Raw genomic sequence first — 16,950 nt, 5'->3', positions numbered from 1 at the left:
TACAGTACCGCGAAATCACGAAAATTTTCGTTTCAACTCTCGAAAATAAAATACAAAATGTTTTCAACACATCTAGTTTTGAAAATACAGAACCGGAAGCGTATACGTACACCTGACTTTAACACTAGATTTACGGGACCCGTCAAAATGACGGATTCTAATATTTGTAATTCACGAATATTGATATTGCAAACATGGATCCATGAGGAATTACTTAACAAATTGATTTCTCTAGGTATATATTACTAAAAAAATGACTACAGATTTTGACAGATGTATTCGTGTTATTTTTATAAGGAAATATAAGTAAACCTAGTGTTAAACTTCAGAAGTGTCTTTTCTTTTTCTGTTCAGTATTTTTCCATGAAAATGTCTAGTTATTAAATAAGAATATTTTGTCGGTGATAAAGGGCTCATTCGAAAGAGGAAGGTTCAATCTAGTGCCGTCTGGTCATGAGCTGACGAGATTATGCAGATATTTAGAAATATAAGCGATAGAAGTAGGCCAAAAATTGACGATGCGCGTGTCGTGGAATTCAAGCATTTGTATGCCATTGGATGAGTTTTCTGGATGATGTCGAGACCAGCCTGCACTAGAAACTATCTCCAGCTACAAATTGAGATGGTTCAAAAAGCTGGCCGATTTTGACGTGCGTTCCAAAGTGTGTACCATCGAGGGGATTTCTCTCGGGTCGACCTATACAAGAGCCATGAACTATTAGACGCGTTAAGCAATACATTGAAAATGATTTATGACATAAGATACGAATGTTCTCTTTATTCAAATAAAAACAATGGATCAATCGAATTCGTTGCTGGAAACCGATGGTCCCCTTATTGCGAGCATCCTGTAAAACATGGGTTCGTGCGTTGTATTCTCGGTCGCGTCGGTTGCAGCTCGCGGCGCGGCCAAGGATACGTGTATTTGTGCGCGTTTTCATGCACGATCGTCGGTTTTGCGCGTGCGTGTTCGCGCGCGTGTGTGTGTGTGTGCACGCGGTCCGGCTACGGCTACGGTGTGTTCTGTCATTGTGTGAGAGGTTCGTGCGCGGCTCGAGTGTATGTATGTCCATCATGAGTCAGAGCAGCCATGGTTGGTCCGTGTTTCGTAATTAATTCTGTTCGGTTGACGAGAAAAATGCGAGTCTAGTCCCCGGGAGCAGGACACCTGCACGTTCCCGGGCCGCGGTTGTCCGCAGAGGACATGCTCGTTGTGCCCGGTAAATCGCGCATCTCTCATCATTCTTCGCCTCCCGCTTTCGGCTCCGCTCCGTTCTGCTCTCGTATCCACGGTGGTACGGTGGCCGCCGAGTGTTTCTCGCGTGTGTTTCGCTCCTCTCGTTTCTCACGACAGACGTCGAAATCGTGCCACCCGGTTCTGTCTTCCCGCGGGACCCTCGTCCGTCTTTCCCCTCCGTTCGAACAGGTACGGGGAATACGCATATTCACTAACGAATCGCCTATGTACACCTCTCTCGGCCCTTTCGATCGACCGATCCCGCCTTCCTCTCTTCTGTCTTCTTCTTTTTATTTTTCTTTTTCTTGTTCCGTTTCTATTTGATTCTCATGTACTCCACCAATTTTTACAGAACACCACCGTCAACGAGAACTACGGCTCGCCGCGGCGGTTTTCAGCCTCCGAGGACCACGGTCACGAATGCCCCCCGTCGATTTTCCAATATCGGTCTCCTCCGTGACGATCGAACCTGCACGCGAAAGAATGGACTGTGAATACGTCGACGGTCTTGCCGATCGGACTCGCCTTTTATTCACCGTTCGGACCCGCGAATAAAACGGCTCGAGTCAGGTATTGACAAGATTCCCATCTTCGCGGGGACATTTTTTAACCCTCGCACGACGAATACAGGCTCATTTTTCACACTGTTGTCACGTTTGTTTATTCTTTTTATCCTTTGTGTGGTAGAAGTGTTGTCCTCGATCATTCACTGTCCGAGGGGTAACAATTTAACGATTTTATCCTACATTTGACAAATATCTGGTTTAGATAACAAAAATATTGTCGGGTGGAATACTAACTGCGGGAGAATCATGGATCAAAACAGAAACAGACCGAGCAGACCCCGTCTTCGGTCCCATGGCAATTCTGCCAGGGTCCTTGTGTTCGATCAGGCTGAAAGCGAGGAATCGGCTGGCAACACCGAGGCGGACGTGCAAAAGCGTCCGATGCCGCCCAAAGTGGAGAGCAAAGAGGCTCCGGCTCGACCCGGTTTGTAAATCAATGTTTTGTGACTAAACGTTTACCTTTTTTTGTGATTCTTAACCGTGAAATGTTTTCAGTGAGCGGAGAACTGTCGAATTTGGTTCGAATGAGGAACTCTGCTATTGGGAAATCTGCACCTTCTTTGTCTGTTCATGTGGTTAGCCGTTTAACATTATTAATCGATAATTGAAATTCTTACTGCCCGGTGAAACATATACAGATCTACATGGATTTTTTCCTTTACAGCGTGATTTTAACATTCCTAGGCGGGCTGCCAAAGCGGCTCATCGTAAATCTTTCATTGCAACAACATCTCCTACCTTACCAAGATGTCATTCACCGCTATCAGGTATGTAAACATCAGTGACACAGATTCTATTTTGTTCTTGAAACTTTTAACTTGAATTTCATCCACTGAACATTACACACTTCCTCAGCAAATATATTAAAAGTATATTTACAGGAGTGACTAAATTATTATAAATACATGCTACTCGGTTATGAGTGACTATGAGTACCATTTGTTTAGTAATCATATTATATAAGTGTTCTGGCACTACTTTACTCAAGATTTGAAATTTATATATATACATATATATTTGTACATACACACACAAATATACATTTTTATGTGTCTATGCTCATGTAAAGCAGCTGTTACAGTTTGCAACAATTAAACGCGATCAGTTTATTTGTAAGTGTGTTAGATCTAGAACATCTAAACAACTATATCCTGAAACAGTGTCCCAATGAGAATTCATTTTCATCCACCTAGAGGCGTATGTTTTATATTGTTTATGTCTTTCGACAGCAATAGATGATTAATTTCTTTTACTGCTTGTTTCCCAATATAGCATTCGTCCCGATTGTAGGCAGTCCCCTAGAGAGTCCTAGGATGTCATCCAGTCCACATTTTGCTTTTGCTCCAATTAAAAGGTATCTACTTTGTGCCTACTTTTAGTCTGTTTATATCTGGTCCGGTCGCCTATGTAAGTAGGTGTCGCCATTTGCGAGCATTATATTTTTAATACATTATTAATAGTAAAGAAAAAACGCGAAATGCCGATGCAGAAATTAAGCTGTCTAATTTATCAAAAGAACCGAAGAACGTGGCTGTAAGATCCTTTCTCGCGTGATAGTCAAGTTATTATTGTCCATGTGTTAGTTCTGTTAACATAGAATTATTTGTGTCGGTTCGTTCGTTACGTAAACATTAGATTAAAGTGTGCACAATGATTAAGGATGGGAGGAGGCGGCACAGGGACCGGTGATGGCAGACGATGGTCAGTTGCTAGTCTGCCGTCGAGTGGATATGGAACGACACCTGGCTCCAGCAATGTCTCGGTTAGTCATTCATTAACAGATTGGTATTAGAGGTGTGCGAGAACCAGAAAATTAATCCCGATAGATTCGAGAATCCGTCCCAATCTGAAATAAAATTTTCGTTACGTCCCGACCTAACGTTTTCCGGTTCTCGCACACGTTTAATTAGTATGCACAAAAGCGCCGACGATTATCTACAAAATCATTATGTACTTAATTAGTCACGATACTCGAGTCAAGAACGCTTGCATCAACTTCCAAATGTTCCGACCAAGGACGAGTTACGTATGCTTTCTTGCCATTTCTCCAAACCTGGCACACCTTCCTCGACGCACCCGGGATTCCCGGGTTCCAGCATCTCCAGCATACCGGGATGCGTGTCCCTCAGCCTTGACGAGGAAGGTCGTAGATCGCCTTTACACAGACCACGTTCTCGAAGTTTAAGGTAAATATCAAAGAAAATGCATGATCATTAAATACACCTATTCATTTTTACATTTAAACGTTGTTTAACGAACGGGCGTGTTTGGTCAATTCCAGTAGTCCGAGCCGATCTCCAGTATTGGATAGTGAAATCGTGATGATGAACACTCTTTACAAAGAACGATTTCCAAAGGTACAATTTCAACGAAGGATACGACAACACTCGGCCGTATAATAAGCATATTTAACGATACACTTTAATCTGTTAGGCAACGCAGCAAATGGAAGAACGTTTGACCAACTTCATCAACGAGAACAAGGATCTGGACGAGTACGAAGTGATGGCGAACATGACGCAAGACTCTTTGCCCATTCTACGATTCGTGCATCATCAAGTGATCGAAATGGCGAGAGATTGTTTGCAGAAATCTCAGGAGAAGTTAATCACAACGAGATATTTTTATGAAATGAGCGAGAATTTGGAGCATCTGCTGATGGAAACGAAAGAGAAGTCACTCGAAGCTGCGACCAGATTAACGGGGCTTATTAAAAAATTGCTGCTTGTAATATCACGTCCAGCCCGTCTGTTGGAGTGTCTGGAGTTCGATCCCGAAGAGTTTTACCATTTATTGGAGCAAGCCGAAGGTCAAGCGAAGATAAATGCGGGAATTAAAACAGATATACCTCAGTACATTATTACCAAGCTATCTCTGAATAGAGATCCGATATCCGAGCTTCAAGAAGATTTAAATAAATTAGAGGATTCGGCGAGCTCGAGCGACAGCAACTTGCAGATTACTTCGAGTCCGAATAAGGACGACGAGAAGTCGCAGCGGGTGCCGTGCGAGAGCGATTACGAAGTATTAAAATTAATTAGCAACGGCGCGTACGGCGCTGTTTATTTGGTCAAGGAGAAAACCACGCGGCAGAGGTTCGCCATGAAGAAAATAAACAAGAATAATCTGATGCTGCGCAACCAAGTGGAGCAGGTTTTTGCCGAGAGAGACATAATGAGCTTTACAGACAATCCTTTTGTAGTATCAATGTACTGCAGCTTCGAGACTAAGGTGTGTAGCTTGATTGGAAAACCGGGATTTCTCGATGAATAATCCTAACGAATCAATTGCAGAAACATTTATGCTTGGTGATGGAGTACGTGGAAGGAGGAGACTGCGCGAACCTTTTGAAAAACATCGGTCCACTGCCACCGGATATGGCAAGGTTTTATTTCGCGGAAACCGTGTTGGCTGTCGAGTACTTGCACAGCTACGGTATCGTCCATCGGGACTTGAAGCCAGACAAGTATGTATTCCGGATGAATCGGTTTATCAATTATTCGAATGTTTTACATACTTCAATTTCGATTTCAGTTTACTCATTACCGCACTCGGTCACATCAAACTCACAGACTTCGGTTTGAGTAAAATGGGTCTTATGTCCTGTAAGTGGTTCACAAGTGCGGTCAACGATTCGTTCGAAGCATTTACCACAAATTCCTCTTTCTTTTAGTGGCAACGAATCTTTACGAGGGGTACATAGACAGGGATACCAGACAATTTTCAGATAAGCAAGTGTTCGGTACGCCCGAGTATATCGCTCCGGAAGTAATTCTGCGACAGGGCTACGGCAAACCTGTTGACTGGTGGTCCATGGGCATTATCCTGTACGAATTTCTGATCGGCTGTGTTCCATTTTTCGGTGACACGCCCGAAGAATTATTTGCTCACACGGTTAACGGTGAGTTTTTGGAAAAATTCTATATAACGCAAATACAGATAATAATAAACAATTCGACGGTGTTTGTAGACGATATCGAGTGGCCCGACGACGAGGATTGGCCAGTCCAGGTGGAAGCGAAAGATATTATAACAGCGCTACTGCAACAGAGTCCTAGGGACAGATTGGGAACCGGTGGGTCGCATGAAGTCAAAGAACATCCGTATTTCTATGGCGTGAACTGGAACAGTTTACTCAGACAAAAGGCTGAGTTCGTGCCACAGTTGGTCAACGACGAGGATACAAGTTATTTCGATAGTGAGTTCTAGCTCCGCTTCTTGTCTACGAAGAGTTACCGAAAGAAAGTTCCAAAACCAAGGGAATTTTTGGGTCACTCTTTGTTTTTTGGAAGCAGCGATGTAACGAAAACGATGACATTGCAGCTCGTATGGACAGATACAATCACGACATCGGCGACGACACCGACGACACCGACGACTCTCCCCTCTTCGGATCATTTTCATCGTACTCTCCGCAATCGCGGAAGATCTCTCAAACCCGTCCACCGCAACTGAATCCGGAGCCAGAATCGGATGCCTCGAAGAAACAATTATTCCGTTCTGAGTTGGAACGCACGGTTGCTCAATTGTCGCTAGGATCCGGCACTATGGTCGCGCCGGCGTCCAAGTTAACCGACCCGGTCCCGTTCGAGAAGAACCGACCGTTCTCGTTCGTCAAAGGTAGCACGTGTCTGGAGACTCCGCCCAAGGCAGACAAATCGAACGCGTCCTTCTCCACTTCCGTTCAAATGTCTAGCGGCGACTCTCAGTTGACCGTTATAAGGAACACGCAAATAGAAGGAGCGTCGATCAACCTGAGCACGCCCGACTCCTCCCAAACAGAGTCGGAGGACATCAGTCCGCAGATCCAGAGAAAGAGACACGTGCACTCCCGCGACAAGCTGCCCAGGTTCAGTATATCCGTTGATGATGACCACATGTGAGTCGTTTATACATTGAACATCACCAAAAATTATTATTTCTTTCCTTTCTTCTACCGCGTGCATGGTTCATTCATCTTTCACAATAAATAGAAAAGGAAACGATAGAAACGACGTGTAAAAGTTGATTATTTCGATTGCAGGTTGGACTTGGTCGCTGCAAGCAGAGACGCGACCGAGGACAGCAAGCATAACTCTAGTACCGATTCCTTCGAGTCGTTCAACGCGATGCCAATTATACCATCGGTGAAACAGAAGTCTCGATCTGTGATCAAATCCGCCTCCACTAGTGGATTGTCGTTAGTGATACCTACCAGCGACTTCTCTTGTACGCATTCCATCGCAATTGTTTCTCATCGATCGCTGTACCGCAATGTCGAATCAAACTTACGCGTATTTTTCACTTTTCAGACGACGCGGCTTTAAATACTCAACCAATCGAATCTCCCGGTGGATCGTCCACCGCTTCCTCGAGAGACACGTCCCCTTGTCGCGAATTAAGTCCTCTTGTTACAAGCTTGAAACCTCCCATCATCATTCGAAGGGGACCATGCGGATTCGGTTTTACCGTGCACACTATCAGAGTCTATTACGGGGACAGCGATTTTTACACTATGCATCATCTGGTTATGGTAAGGAATTGTTGTCTAGCATTTGTGAGGCCGGGGTCTATTGCATTTTACACGCTATGTGATAAATTCCGAGGAGATAATTGAATTCGTTTTGCAAATTGCAGGTGGTCGATCAATCCAGCCCAGCGTTCGAAGCTGGCTTGAGACCGGGCGACCTGATAACTCACATAAACGGTGAACCGGTACAGGGTTTATATCATATACAAGTTCTCCAGTTGATGTTGAGCGGCGGCGATCACGTGACGCTACGCAGCACACCGTTGGAGAACACCAGCATCAAAACTGGCGGACGGAAAAGAGACCTAGCCCAGAGTAAAATGGCGCGTCGAACGCTGTACAAACAACGGAAACAGAAGCGCGATCATTCCGATAAGAAACGAAAAACGTCCCTATTTAAGCGAATTAGTTCGAAACGAGCTAGCGTAGAGATGCAACAGGTACAGAAGGTTTTTCCTTTTTTTTTTTTTTTGTCACTTTTGTGAACGTAGTCGTGACAAACTTTTTCAATGTGAACGTACACGTGTTCGTGGCCTAGTACGATCAATGTATTAATATTATATTCTATGTACGTTCCGTTCTCTTTTCTTTCACACAAATACTAGACGCGGCACAATACGCTGAAGCACTGGCGGCTACTTACAAGCGATTTATACACCGATTATGTTAAGCGTTACTTTTGTTTTTTTTTATTGCAGCCATTAACTATCAGTTGTCCATTGTCAGCACCCATTCTATCCAGCGACAGCAAACCTCCACTTATGGTATGATTTTTCGTAACGTTTCCTGATCGTGATCTTGCCTGACAATCAGACTCAGTTCGCCGTTTCTGTTCAAGCGAAAATTTCGGTTGCTCTGATACGCTCTCGCGGCAGCTTTTCAATGTTCTTTTTCCTCTCCGTTCTCTGACTAACCGCGTTCAGAAGTCTTACACAACACTGATTCACCTAAGACATTCAGTTTCATAATGCATACCTGTACGGAACATCAAGAATCGGACAAACCATTCCCGGTTAAAATACAATTGCTCACCGTTTTACAGATGGCCGCTGGAATCTGTTCGCCGTCCATGGTGACTCCGAGCCGGTCGTTCCAGTCGTTCGCGCGCACTCAGGAGACCTCGCCATATTTTGCAGCTTGTACAAAGTCCGTTTGTAGTCCATCGCCGCCAACGAACCGCGTCAGCTCCGACTCCTACCATTCGACGGGCAACTCGAGTTCTTGTTCAAGTCCGAACTCATCGTCACCGGGCTCGAACACGTCCGCCGCGAACTTGGCGGCCATCTCGAACCAGTCGCATTATCAGAGGCCGAGCACTCTTCACGGTTTGAAGCACAAGTTACATACAGCGGCGAAAAATATTCACTCACCGAATCGCCGGAAATCCGTCGGTCATATACCGTTGTCTCCGTTGGCCAGGACTCCTAGTCCGTCACCACTTCCGGCCAGTCCGACCAGGAGTCCAAGCCCACTAGCGTTCCCCACGGGACATCAGCCTGGTAGTTCCAACACTACGCAGTCCTATAGTCCAGGTGCGGTGAACTATAAATTAGGATTCGTATGAGTGAATGTATCTATAACGTATAACGGATCTTTTAGAAACGTGCGTGAAGACATTTCGGAGATTTCAAGGTCACCTTGATTTCTTCAAGTCAAGGTCACCTCGAAATCTCCGAAACGCCTTCATCTATATAACGGAAATATTCAAGGTGTGCATTTTTCGTAAAGAAAATTCAAGTTTTCGATGGAGAAGTGCCAGCCTTTAAGCGTTAAGATTAAAAATAAGCAACAATACGTACGTCCAGTCGAGTGTTTGCGACCAGACTGTTAACGGGGAACCTCGGTTTCAGGTGTCTGTTTGTCAACGCCGAACAACCAGAAGAAGAGCTACGGACGTCCAAAGTCCGCGGAGCCAGGGTCTCCTCTCCTTAGAAGAGCTTTAAGTCCAGACAGGCTGCACCCACGCTCCGCGGAGAGCAAGACCTCAATATCGCCGTTGGCGAACTCGGTGGTAAAGGTGACTCCTCGCGTGACGATCGCTCAAACCTCGCACTCGGAAGCCTCGGACGAGAGCGGAGACAGCTTCAAGGACACGGGCGACCCGAAAACCGAGAAGAAAGTGTCCAACGAGCAGAAGTCCGATTACTCGAAGCTGTCCCACGCAATATCGATCAACCTAGGGAACGTGAGCATGACGAACTCGTGCGGTAGCACGCAGCTGCCCAGAATAGCGGAGGAGAAGGACTCGCCGACAGGTTCGAAGGGCGACGATTACTCATCGAAGGACGCTCTGCCTTCGGAGAAGACCGAGAAAGCCTTTGCCAAGTCGACGGAGGCGGAGCGAGTTCACAACGACCGCCGTGAGCAAGACTCCAAGGTGTTCCCGTCTTCGAAGACCACGGAGCAATCCACCAATAAGATCGAAGAGAGCACCAAGTCCGTCGATAATCCTCCCAACCCGCAAGCGCGTTCAACCGCGTCCCACAAGCAATCTCAGAGCAACGAGAAGAGCTCGCAGTCGTCTCAGAAGACGTCGCAGAGCAGCGAGAAGGGTTCTCAGGCCATAGCTTCGAAAGCAACGTCGCACGGCAGCGAGAAAAGCTCCCAAGCAGCGACGCAGCAGAAGGCACCGTCGCATTTCAGCGACAAGTGTTCCCAAGCCTCTGCCCAGAAGTCGTCGAGCAGCGAAAAGGGCTCGCACTCGTCCCAGAAGTCGCAGAGCAACGAAAAAATCCCGCAGCCCGTGTCGCAGAAGTCCCACGGCGAGAAAAGCTCGCACGGGACGCAGAAGGCTCAGGTCAGCGAGAAAGGAGCCGCTCACAAATCCAGCGAGCAGAAGACCGGTGGTAAAAGCTCAGAGGCTAATCCGGAGGGTAGGAAGACCTTGAAGAAGCACAAGGTCGAGGCGTCCGAGGACGCGTCCGGCGCTCTCGACGCCGCCGGATCCGGAAAGGATAAGAAGAACGCTTAAGCAAGACGTTAGCCAGACTCCGTCTGCCAACGAATGACGACGAATGCCTGTTACAGTTACGTTTCTTTCCCCCACCCCCCACCCCCCGTTTTTTAAATGTTCGTTCTATCTCGACGAAGTCTCACGAAACGAAAACACAGTTAAGCGTCTATATAATCTAGTAGTACACTTGGGTAAGAGCGAGAGGAAGGTAAATCAAAAGCGAAACGGAACAGTTCTGTATTCACAGGTTTAAACAAGAAAACGGGAGTTTGCATACTCCAGTCTCAAAAGTGTTTTTGTAGGCTTCCATCGAATCGACACACCTTGGGGAACAGCTTCGGCAAGTGTTTCTCGGTGTACACAAGGCAGAATCATGCGTGTGTACATGTATCTCGAGACGCGTCCAAAGCCATCCTGTAATTATAATCTTTATTGTCATACGATTAATTGGATACAAGGAAAGCAAGATGAAAGTAGAGAAACTCCGACGTATTATGTATTTAAACGATTTTAACCGTGCAATTTGTTGATGTCGCTCTTCTAATTCTTCGTGAGTGAGGACGTGTGCGCATGTGTGTGTGTGTGTGAGAGAGAGAGAGTGAAAGAGAAACAAGAAGATGTAATTGGAGTAATTTATATACTTCAGGCTACAGTATTTACACGATCTCATTTACGTTTACGTCTAATGTTAGCACATCACTGTATGGATCAGCATCACGAATCGTGTACAGATAGGTTCTTTTCCAACGCGCGTAATATTCGTGAAAAAAGAAAAACAAAGAAAGAAGACAGCAACTATCGTATACACTCGCGATCCAGGTTTAAAATGATAGGAGCGAAGGTTGGAAGTCTAGCTGCTGAAGATCACCTCGCATCTGAGATTTATCATGATACTACCCTTTGTTTACAGTGATTGACCGAGGCTTTCAGATGCGAGTTGTGTTTCTTGCAGAGAAAGTCTTACATAGCGATTACATACCGATATTTACGGTGACTCATTAATATTCGAACACTCTTTACAACAAAATAAGTTTTTACTTGTGTTTAACAAATTGTTGAGAAGGGTATCCGAATATTAATGTCAGTCACTGTGTGCGTTTTCACCTGCTCGAAGCAACTGACATCACACCGTTAGATTAATTAGCTCAGAATTCGAATACTTCAGCCAAAGTCTCTTCAAATCTATGAATTGTTTCTCAACTGGGTGATATTTTAATTATAAACGCTGCGGAAGATACGAGACAAGCAAGATTCACGTAACGCAAAATTCGACTCGACTTACCCGGATGAATTTTATTTTATCATGAACCACGATTACGATCTTGCTTATGTTAAAAACGATATTTATATTAAACATCGAAAGGTCAAAACACGAGGGATTTGGTCGAGCCTGGCCTTCGCTCAGGAGCCACGAAAATCGGCCTACACGAACGAGTGTACACGATAACCGACTTCGCTGCGATGACTAGCGTACAAGATGCTCCCGTATGCACAATGACATTATCTCTGTCTCTTTATAGTGATTCCAGCACGCTGTGATGCATTTAATTGTGACGTTTAGAAATTGGTGCTACGATTCGTCGCTTGGGTATCCTACGCGAGAAAACTGGTGCTCCCATTCTCCTCCGTGAAATTGTACGAGATGGAGAGAAGCAAAAAAGAATGCAGAGAGAGAGAGAGAGAGAGAGAGAGAGAGAGAGAGAGATATGAACAAGAAAATCCGTTAATTAACGACAACGTAGAACGATATAGATGGTGGCACAGCAGGAACGAACATATCGCATTGGAAGCATCTTGAGGTTTTCCAGGTCGTGTGAGAGTTGCGAGCGTCCTTGAGGGCCCGTTGGCCTCCGACAAGTAATCTTCTAGTATTAGGTACTCGTTAATTTATTCTGTATATACATACACACAAACATACACGAAGACAGGACAGACAGACATACACACAGAAAGAAAAAACAGAGATACGCGCGACGAGGAAAAAGGAGGGCAAAAAAAAAAAAGAACAATGAAACACAAGTGTACATTAGTTAAGGGCAAAGTATGCTTTAATCGTGAGAACGGTCGCGGTACCAAAATGGCCGCCGCGGCTTCCGGTAGGGTTCACGCGTTCTCCGCGCTTCTCGCGAGTGCTCGCTTACACGAAGGAACGTCGTCCTTTGCCATAAAGGGACGCGACACGGCGTGGACGTGAACGTGTCTCTGCCATAGGTTTGCGCGGACTCGTTCCGGATACGTTTTGTACAATGTACAAACGGGAACGAGACGCGCAAGACAACCGGAAGGGCCTTCGAACGGCCCCCGGCGAACGATAATGCTTTGCGTTTCAAGCGAATCGAATCCAGCGAGCGAAGCGAACCCTGTCTCGCTGTTTCGAGAAAGGAAGAAGAAAACGGAGGAACATTTCTTTCGTCCGTTCCACGGACCGTGGTCGCCATGAACGAACACGGGTTTTGTATGTGTGCTACTGCGGCTCGCGAAAGTGTTCAAATTCGAAGTTAGAAAACGACGATGTCCGAGCTGCGAGCTGTTTTCACCGACTCTGCCGCAGAGATTATTTGTAAAGCGTGTTTTCAACGAACTCGATAAAATACTTGACGCGTATTGCGTTCTTTTTTTTTTTTTTCTTTTTCTTTTTCACGGCCGTCGTATTTGCTACCCCTGGCAGAAAATGTTCTAAGAACTACTCGGACGTATGTGAAACATGAAAAGCACTATTGCACGCGTATTCGACAAGTATGGTAGAGCATTGAGGGAGCGGTTGGACTGTCTTTGAAGTCGGTGTTAAATCTGTTTGTTCTGTAATATTTAATCTTTATTTGTTTTTATGGTTAACGGAAATATTTTCCAATCAATATATATGAGAAATTGTAAGATAGACACTTGATTCGTTTGATCGAATATTTCTTGCCAGCGGTATTGTTGTTTTTCTGGGAAATTGTATTATTTGTAGAGGAAAAGTTTAAGTGTAAGTTTGTGTGTTTTGAACGGTAAATTCGCTCGTGTGAACCGATTTTTAAGAATTCGTTAACTTGAAAAATGTGATAGAAAAAAAAAGGAATAGTTTTGTGATAAGTATTGTATATTATTTATTATGTTTTTAGGGTAAAAGTAGTTCTGCATGTTTTGGGGAGTTTGTATTGTTTCTCGATCGAACGTCGCGCGCATCAAGGTGCAAAAACATGAGTATGAAACTGTTGAGTATTTTATCGAGTTGTAAACAACTTTGGGAACGACTGAAAACGTGTAACGAATTCAACGGGCAACCGACGCTAGCGCGGAGCAGTGAAACAAAAGTTGCTCGCGGCTTGACCCAGTAATAATATTTAATTGTTTCATTAGTGCACGCTATTTCGGTACCGTTTTTCTTTTGCCGACATTTAGCGTACGCGTCACGATCGTCCGTATCGTTCCGGATATTGTTCTCGTGGAAAGTGAAATGAAATTTGAACGCGATAATTGGGGAAACAATTGTAAAACTCAACGAAATCGAAGCAGCAGCATGTTTAATGAAACAAAAACTGAAATACTAACACTGGTGCTACCGAGCAATAAATTAAGGTTCCTACAATGTTTTCTAAAAATTGCAAGATCCAGAAAGTTGCGACAAGAGCGAAACAATTTACACAATAGTCTTGTACAAGGATCTTTACACCGTCGTTATTGACTTCTCTGGTAGTTGCAGTGTTGGAGATCGGTCGCCAGCAACGATTCGCTAAATTTTGATAAACATCCTCGCGTTTGAACACTTTCATGATCCACCGCGTGTTCACTGCGTGTTTTAACGATAAGGGTAGAAAATAAGGAATGCTTAGAGGAAAACTGGCTTTAGAGAAGTAAGGCACAACTTGAAATTCCATTGAGTTCTTTCGTATTCTCCGCCGGCGTACTATGATCTCTTGTTCACCTAGAGATTTCAGAGTTTCGTAGCGATACTTGTTCAGTTCTTGTGTCCGGCCCCGACAGAGCCACGTTTTATCTCGAAACGACAGCCTCGAGCGCAATCCAACCGCTTTCGCTGTTGCTGTTGCTGCAACAACCGAGCGTTTTCGACGCGAACATCTGGTCTTTCTTAGCGAACGATTCATTTTTTACTCGTTACGATCCTTCGCTTACGGAGATGTGAAAGTTTCGAACGCCGATTTTCTGTCAAAGATTAATTAAATCAACGAATCGAATGGAAACCTCGAATAACAGACCACGTTATTCAAGGCATCCACTCGATTGTTTAGAAGCGTCATCTCGAAATTTGTTTGCGGTATACGTTTCAAAAGGAATCGACCAGTTTAGGGGTGAATCTAACAGAAAAATTCATGAACAGAGATTCGAAAATCTGAAAATGGCCTTTTGGGAATAATCGAGTTCAAAATTGAGTCCCTCGAAACATTTTCTGCCAAGAGAAGCTTAATTCGCGAACGATCGTTCGCCTCGCGGCACAATTTCCTGATATTTCTGCAAGAAACTGGCAAATTGTGAGGAGTCGCGCTGTCTTCGCATCTCTGTACATAGAAATGTTGCTCATTGTTCAACGGCGAAACGACCAATGCGTCTACATGTTAGACAGCGAACGTGTCATGCGGACTCATCTACTTAATCATCGTAAACAGCTGCGGGATCGCTCGTCGCCTAACAACTGTTGTCGTTGAAGTTGAACCGTCGCCCCAGCCCCGTTTGCATACGTTGACTCCGCTTAAGTATGGTTGATGGAAAGGATACCGGGAACTCGTCGAGACGATCTCGAGAAGAATCGATACCGATATCCCCCGTCCGGGGACAATGGAGACTAATCGAATCAGCAGAGTGTCTGCGAACTTGTCGGACATTCTTCTCGAGAGATTCGCACGAGTTGTCTGTGTCGGGTTCAGCGATTGCGTGATGGACGATCGATGTGGATCGTCGACGACTTTCCGCGAAGATTCCCTCGGGAGGATCGGTGTGCAGGCTCTTTCGAAAATCGCGGTTCCATCCATGGAGGAACAAAATCTTGTTTAATGGAGACTCTTCAGGAATCGTTTCTGAGATCTTGGAAATTCAGCAAGTTTTTATTCTTCTTCTTCGAGCAGTTGATCGAGCTGTTTACTCGACCGTACCTGTACACCGCTGTGTCTCCTCTGTTCGATGATTGTTTCTGTTTCGGTTCGAGACACGTCGACGTCCATCATCGTCTTGTTAGCTCGGACCATCGCGCGTTGCACGCTTAGCGTGCGACAGAAAGCAGCACAGACGAGGACCGATGATTTGTTGAACATTGTTTCGTTACGTTTACGTGGGTTGTGATTTTATATATATAGTGGAGTAAAAATGTATTCGTTGGTGACTTATTACCGGGCTGCGGACGTTCTGCGATCACGGTGGCTACCGAAAGGAACCTTCTTCTTCTTCTTCTTCTTTGCTCGACGAGAGAGATGTTTTGCGAGAAAGAACCGCGAATCCGGTTCGTGTAAATCGTTTTTGGACGATCGTAAACTCGCAGGGACGTCCGCAGTCTATTTATTATCGTTGAGACGTGTGCGTGGTGTTTGTTTCTACAGCCGGGAAACGCGAATAGTTCCGAATTTCGATTCGCCGGCGTCGAGTGTCGTCGCGTTTCTCCTCCGACCCCGTCTTTCCGTTTCCGGTATCGTACAGCGAAAATTGACCAGGATTACGGTCCCACGGAAGTTCTGACTCGTCCGGAACACGTTCCATTTCCTCGGTTGCTGGGATCGTCCGATGCGAGACCGAGGGAAACCGACCGATCGACCAGCGATAGATCGTAGGAAGCGGCGCTCCTTTTCTTTTTCTTTTCGTTTCTCTTCGCTTTTCTTTTCTGTTTTTCCTTTTTTTCTAGGAGAAGAAAAAGAACACCTCCGATGGAACTCTGTTCTTCGTTTCTTTCTTTTCTTTTTTGTGATCAGCGAACTGGATGTTCTCCGTGAGAATGTTTATCAGCGAACTCGACGAACGTTTGATAATTATATTACATGCTCTCCACGTGAAATACAGTTTCGTTTCTTTATTATACGGCACGACTCGTCTTATCATTTCTACACCCTGTGACACCAAAAGCAGATGCGTTTTATGGTCGTTTTTGTGTTTTTGCGGTCGAAGAAGCGAAATTTGTACCGGTATCTCAAGTGGTTAAACCGGGGTTTTTGATTTCTGATAATTTCGTGAAATTCCTTAGGAACGATCCTGATTATTCAATGAATATCCTTATCTTGTTCGAAGAGTAACATTGCTCTATCTTTGAGCCGTTGTTCGTTATCTTTTGACCAGATAAAAAATTAAACCTGTGCTTGATTCCCGGCTGCATCTCATCCCGGAATGCACAGGTTTGCGAATCTTGAGAATCGCATTTGCATATCGCAACACACTGGCACCGATCAGAACCAGTTTCCGATCGAAGGGACCAAAAAAATGAAAATTAGAGGTCCGTCTAAGAGAAGAAGATGTCTGAAGATGCGACTGTAACGCCGCCATTTCACAAGTCAATAAAATATTTTCGAGCTCATTGAGGTTCACATAAGAAAGCTCTATTACTGTTTAAAATATTACAAATATTTTGAAAGAATTAAATCATGCGTCGATATCTCGAGTACAGGAGAAAGGAGATTTGTTATTCAAACATTTAAATTATTTTTCTGCGACTGTAAGGACTAGACGCGTTAACCTGATGCTGTCAATATGACGTCATTGATCCTCG

The 16,950-nt window shown here is 44.9% G+C and overlaps 1 protein-coding gene across 4 annotated transcripts; it reads left to right on the top strand.

The window, feature by feature from the left end:
- Positions 1 to 1,691: 1,691 nt before the first annotated feature.
- On the top strand, positions 1,692 to 16,273 carry Dop (microtubule-associated serine/threonine (MAST) protein kinase dop). Of its 4 annotated transcripts, none has more exons than XM_076803000.1 (20): positions 1,692 to 1,802; positions 2,006 to 2,227; positions 2,299 to 2,378; positions 2,468 to 2,570; positions 3,076 to 3,157; positions 3,463 to 3,565; positions 3,766 to 3,989; positions 4,085 to 4,160; positions 4,237 to 5,034; positions 5,097 to 5,269; positions 5,338 to 5,408; positions 5,477 to 5,704; positions 5,774 to 6,001; positions 6,127 to 6,652; positions 6,827 to 7,011; positions 7,095 to 7,315; positions 7,420 to 7,752; positions 8,011 to 8,076; positions 8,355 to 8,844; positions 9,163 to 16,273. In XM_076803000.1, exons 2-20 carry the CDS (start codon positions 2,050 to 2,052, stop codon positions 10,281 to 10,283), a joined length of 5,286 nt encoding a protein of 1,761 aa, XP_076659115.1. In that variant the 5' UTR covers positions 1,692 to 1,802; positions 2,006 to 2,049; the 3' UTR covers positions 10,284 to 16,273. The 4 variants fall into 4 exon arrangements, with proteins under 4 accessions (XP_076659115.1, XP_076659114.1, XP_076659116.1 ...); XM_076802999.1 differs by having other exon boundaries at positions 6,127 to 6,682; XM_076803001.1 differs by lacking the exon at positions 8,011 to 8,076 and having other exon boundaries at positions 6,127 to 6,682.
- Positions 16,274 to 16,950: the final 677 nt, after the last annotated feature.

The sequence above is a fragment of the Halictus rubicundus genome, chromosome 17 (genome assembly GCF_050948215.1).
Source record: "Halictus rubicundus isolate RS-2024b chromosome 17, iyHalRubi1_principal, whole genome shotgun sequence".
Classification (NCBI taxonomy): Eukaryota; Metazoa; Arthropoda; class Insecta; order Hymenoptera; family Halictidae; genus Halictus; species Halictus rubicundus.
The sequence above is the reverse complement of the archived record's forward strand: the minus strand, read 5'-3'. Positions and strand labels throughout refer to the sequence as shown.

Excerpts from the sequence above, each read along its gene's own strand:
- Dop (XM_076802999.1), top strand. The coding sequence starts at position 2,050 with ATGGATCAAAACAGAAACAGACCGAGCAGACCCCGTCTTCGGTCCCAT. Across the intron at positions 2,571-3,075 it reads ATGTCATTCACCGCTATCAG|CATTCGTCCCGATTGTAGGC; the intron begins GTATGTAAACAT and ends TTCCCAATATAG. Across the intron at positions 6,683-6,826 it reads TCCGTTGATGATGACCACAT|GTTGGACTTGGTCGCTGCAA; the intron begins GTGAGTCGTTTA and ends TTTCGATTGCAG.